Source organism: Sinocyclocheilus anshuiensis, unplaced genomic scaffold (genome assembly GCF_001515605.1).
Source record: "Sinocyclocheilus anshuiensis isolate Anshui unplaced genomic scaffold, SAMN03320099.WGS_v1.1 scaffold2081, whole genome shotgun sequence".
In the NCBI taxonomy this organism is placed as follows: domain Eukaryota; kingdom Metazoa; phylum Chordata; class Actinopteri; order Cypriniformes; family Cyprinidae; genus Sinocyclocheilus; species Sinocyclocheilus anshuiensis.
The window spans coordinates 267,952-273,241 of record NW_015548360.1 but is presented as its reverse complement, the minus strand read 5'-3'; the positions used below and the strand labels follow the sequence as shown (position 1 = coordinate 273,241).

At 37.8% G+C, this 5,290-nt stretch overlaps 1 protein-coding gene across 1 annotated transcript; it reads right to left on the bottom strand.

Moving 5' to 3' along the window:
• Positions 1 to 299: 299 nt before the first annotated feature.
• LOC107656668 (chromobox protein homolog 3-like) lies at positions 300 to 5,010 on the bottom strand. Its single transcript, XM_016444615.1, has 5 exons — positions 4,777 to 5,010; positions 4,050 to 4,189; positions 3,774 to 3,942; positions 3,593 to 3,687; positions 300 to 895 (listed from the first exon to the last, which is right to left on the bottom strand). The coding sequence occupies exons 2-5, from the start codon at positions 4,181 to 4,183 to the stop codon at positions 769 to 771; spliced, it is 525 nt and encodes a 174-aa protein (XP_016300101.1). The 5' UTR covers positions 4,184 to 4,189; positions 4,777 to 5,010; the 3' UTR covers positions 300 to 768.
• Positions 5,011 to 5,290: the final 280 nt, after the last annotated feature.

Sequence of the window (5,290 nt, the reverse complement as noted above, 5' to 3'; positions counted from 1 at the left end):
TGATGGACAAACTCATCTACATCTTGTTTGGTCAGGTGGGTAAATTTTCATTTGAGTGCACAAAGTCTGTCAAATAACAAAAACCATGCCATTAAACCAGTTTTTCTTTTTTTGTATTTGGTGGAAAATGGCTCACTATAGTACATCACAAATATGAAAGCCCATTGCATGCCAACAGCCCAGAGAAAGCACAATTTGAAAGCACTCAAATAACCATGTTTTGAGGCAGATAGTAAAGATTTCTTAGCCATAAACATCAGACACATCTGCTTTGGATATTTAAGAAACATGCAAGCAGATTAAAAGCAGGCATATAAACCTTTATTGAACTAAAAAATAAGAAATATTTACACAGACATTTAAACAGACTACTCCAATATTCAGGTAAACAGTAAGAAATAAAGGAAAAAACAACTATGGTAATGACAGCATAATCCACCACAAGAAACTATGAACATGAACAGAATGCAAGTTTTGGATCTCTCTGAATGACAAGAGTGAAAGAAAAACAAGCCAGTGCATTAATGACAGCACTGCTGTGACACCTAGTTCAAATGAATAGTTAAAGCGCCCTACACAGTAACTTTTAAAAGCACACTCACCTCATTTGTACATACTTTCATTGGTTCACTAGAGCCATGCACATAGCTTCCAGCCAAACCTCAATACATAAAAAAAAAAAAATCCTCCACCATCAGGCTATGAACACTTCCACTAACACTGTACAGGTGAAAGACACTAAAGCACAATTCAGCGAGATGTGGGGTGCTATTGTTGCTCATCCTCAGGACAGGAATGCCAAGTTAGTCTTTCCTCATAAAAGGCAATGACTATCTGTGGGCAACGGGTGTTGGCCTCTTTTGCAGGTACCAGGTCCGCCTCATCAGAGTCCTTCCTGTAAACACAAAACATATCTCTGGTTACAGATAATACAGACTCAGTAACATGACAGTTAGTGCAGGAAGTGCAGCCTTGAACTTCACAAGCCATTACCTTGTGTCTTTGAATCAGAAAGGCTTTGCATGTGGACATGCTGCCCCCTATAGGCCTTTCATGACGGGACAGTTCACCCAAAAACGATTATCATTCTCATCATTTACTCACCCTCATGTTGTTCCTAACCTGTATGACTGACTAACTTTCTGCTGAACACAAAAGATGATATTTTGAAGAATGTTGACAATAGGCATGGGACAATAACTGGCTTCAAGGTACACCGCAGTTTGGAAAAGTCACTGTTTCAAAACCACTAAAATTTTCCGTTATACCGTTCCTGCGGTATGTAGTTTTTTGACGTGTCATCAAAGACGGAAAGTGCATGACTCCCTCAGTTGTTTGCAGCGTAGAGCGTAACAAGTCACACGACTCCTCTCCCTCCGGTTGGTGCGAGGCTGCGAGCAGTCAGTGAGTCACCTGTGTGTATGATGGCCGAAGGAGGTGAATCCCTGGAACTTTATCCCCCGTTGAAAAAGATGAAGTCTGCCGTATGGGAATTTTTCGGGTAACGTAGACTAACCATGTTCCGTACACGATGTTCCGTACAGATGACGTTTTAGCGCAGATCGCTAAATAAATACTTAAGTCGTACGTAATCTATATATCCGTCATCTTCATTTCTCCCGCTTTCACCTCCGATCAAGACAGAGACCTACCCGCCGTTTGTTTAAGTGTTGAAATAAATACTATTTGGCTTGCTACCGAGGCAGATAACATGGCTAATTAACTAGCTAACGCCAACTAGTTTCCTCCCTCACGTTACTTAAGAGCAAAGAATAGCAGACTAAAGTACCAAGTTTCTGTGATTTAGTACAATAATTAAATTTAGCCGGTATCACGTCTATACTTTTAAGCCCCCTGCCATTATTTACATCCGTTCAAAATCAGATATTTAAAAAAAACAAACTGCTGGCTCTCAGGTGTCTTTGCCACTGTTTGAGTGTTGTACGGAGAAAGACTGTGTGTCACACTCACGCGCTCTCTTTCCTTATGCGTGTATGTGCACACATCCTCGTACCTCACCGCTCCAAACTTAATCCAGGAAAGGTGAACATTCCTGCATTATAACTTGGACTGAAAGAGGCCTGTGTAGAAAGTGAGCATGTCTCCAAAAACCTTGTTGAGCTGCAGGTTTAATGACTGCATTTTTTTTTTTTTTACAGAAATTATGTTTTGATTTATGTTTTTGATTATTGAGCTGCAGCTTTAGGCTCACTTAAGTGACTGCATTTTTTTCATTTAGAAGGATTTTTTTTTTTTTACAGAAAAGAAAATATGTTCCGATTATTGTTGAGCTGCAGGTTTAGGCTTACTTAAGTGACTGCACTTAATTTAATTAAGAAGAATTAAATTAATTTTAATTATTTAGCCTGACATGTTTACTGTTCCAAAATGTTCTGTTTCTTAAAAATAAAATGTGTTGTGTTTAGTGGAAAATAAAGTTGTTTTTTACCCAGACATTTAAAAATAACATTTTAGAGCTGTAATCGCAATACCGTGATATTTTTATCTGAGATTATCATACCATCAGAATCTCATACCAGCCCATGCCTAGTTGACAACCAAACAGTTTCCATTCTAATTGACTTCCATTGTATATTTTGTCCATACAATGGAAAGTCAAAGGGAAATGAAGCTGTTTATTTAACATTCTTAAAATATTTTAGCATTCAAAATATTAAAAAAAAAAAATTTTAAAAAAGTCATACAGGTTTGGAATGACATTAGGGTGAGTAAATGACAATGCCATTTTTGAGTGGACTATATTTTCAGGGATCATTTACTCATGTTTACGGATATGCCGGTATCAAATTTTCATGTTGCGATTAATTGCTAATGCTTTTATCACGGTATACATTGTTATCACGACACAAATCTGAATGGCTGTTTAAATCATTTAAACATGATTCAGAAACAGAAAGTAGTGCAGCTGCTTTGTTTACAGGGTTTACGGGGTAACAGCTGCATTTAAATGAATTATTATTATTATTATTATTATTATTTCTGCAGTTTAGCGCCATCTGCTGTCAGAGAGTGAAAGTGCGCTTTCATCCAGAGCGTCTCTCACATGTTCCGCCATGTGCTCCTCGTGTCCGCTCTTACTTACATCAGAGTGCACACACCTTTCACGCAGCATACAGCGGTGTTGTGCATTTTGACCAGTTTATGGTTAAAGTATTCTTAAAATGCATTCAAAATTCTTAATAATTTGTTATATATAATTATTCACGGTATTTAGAAGTGCCCACGATAACAATATCGTGCACATTACTTACCGTGATATACCGCATTACCAAATACCAGCACAAGTCTACTCATGTTGTATCAAAACCTCACGACTTTATTCTGGAGAACACAATATTTTCAAAAAAGGTTTTATTTCTGTCCATATAACTAAAATAATTGTGAACCATTGTAGTTTTGGACCCCACTAACTTGTATTATCTGGACAAAAAACAACTGAAAAATTTTAATTATCTTTTGTGCTCCTCAGAAATAACACCTGTTAGGAACAACATGAGGGTGAGGAAATGTCCATTTTTCCACTACGGCTGTATACTACACGAGTTTACTGAAAACTACACAAGTTTCTTACCACTTCATGAGGAACATGAGCTCTCCACTGCTATCAGTTGCCCCAATGATCCTCTCTGGCTCAAGGTTTCTTGCAAACCCTCTTGGCTTGTCAGACTGGAGCAACAATTTTACATTTGAGTCAGTTTTATCATTAATGTTAAAATCAAATCCCTGAAACTGATAACCAAACACAGCTTTACCATTTCCTTCTTTCTCTTTGCCTTGCTCTCATCAGTTTCTGGTTCATCAGTGGAGGACTTTCTTTTTACGGCTTCTGGTTTCTCCACCACTCCTTTCTGAGACTCCAGGAATGCAGAAATCAGTTCAGGGCAGTCCAAATTATCTTCGGGCTCCCAAGTGTTGTCAGCACTGAAGAAGATTAAGGTTCTCTCGTTACTCTCATTGCATGAATCAAAATTATGTAAAACTCAAACAAACAGTTCAGTATTACTTGAAAGAAATCAAAAAGTACTCACTCTGTGAAGCCTTTCCACTTGAGGAAAAACTCAACCTTCCCATTGACCAGTCGCTGGTCAATCACCTTCTCCACCACAAACTCCTCCACCTCCTGAACGTCCTTCTTTGTTTTGCTTCCCTGCTTCTTACCCATGTCGACCTAAAATGTACAAAAAAGTAATAAAACAGAAACCGGTTTAGCCATTTAAATTTCAGTAATTGAAAACTTCAATAAATATGATTTACAGACATGCTCCCTTTCGAAATAAAATGATTTCATTTGAAAGAAAAAGTTGCCATATTTACGACTTAGTTTTGTGCTACATTTTATGTGTGCTAGTATGTTAACGATCTAACTACGCATGCATGAACAGGCCAGAGGCCCAAAAGCAGTTCATGCTACGTTTTGAGATTACTGCTTTTTAACATTTCTCTAAAACCTTACGATCGGGATTAAGGTCTGACTATTTTACGAAATCGTTGCTCGCGTGGTATTCACTATAACACGCGCTGGTTTAAATAGCAGGAGTTAGCTTACTAGCTAACTTAGCTGGAAAATGCGCACACACAAAACAAAAACATAACGTTGTTATACAGCATCGTACATTCATGCATACTACATATATGCAAACTGAAACAAAAAAAAATAGATTAAAGAAAAATACGTATTGCAATTAGGTTAAAGCATTCTTAATAGCAAACTACAATGGACGCTGCTGCAGCGCATGCATGCGCGCGAAAACTCACCCTCACAAAGGAAAAGGACTAAAATGTGAATTTTAAAGCTTCACACTTGCCGACCTGCAAACAGCTGCAGCGAAATTATGTCGCACTTTAGCAGGACACAAACTTTTAAAACTTTACTCTCTTCGTACACTATAAATCAATGATACAGACGTCGACTGAGTCTCGACGAAGGCCAGCCTGAATCTAACGCGAGAACGTAAAGCCACGCCTATGAGTAGTCACGTGTGTCCAATGACGTTTTCATAGGGCGGAGCAACCGTGATCCTCCACTGGTCATGCAAAATAACTATTCAATAATATCATTTGATATCAATTTTAGGGTCTACAATGAGAGCAGAATAAAAATAGGCAATAGTCTAAATCTGTTTTAGCCACATTCTACATCCAAAACTCGAAAACAGCAGAGCATTATTTTGTAGTGATCAGTGTTGGGGAAAGTTACTTTTAAAAGTAATGCATTACAATATTGCGTTACTTAGTTACTTTTTATGGAAAGTAATGCGTTATATTACTT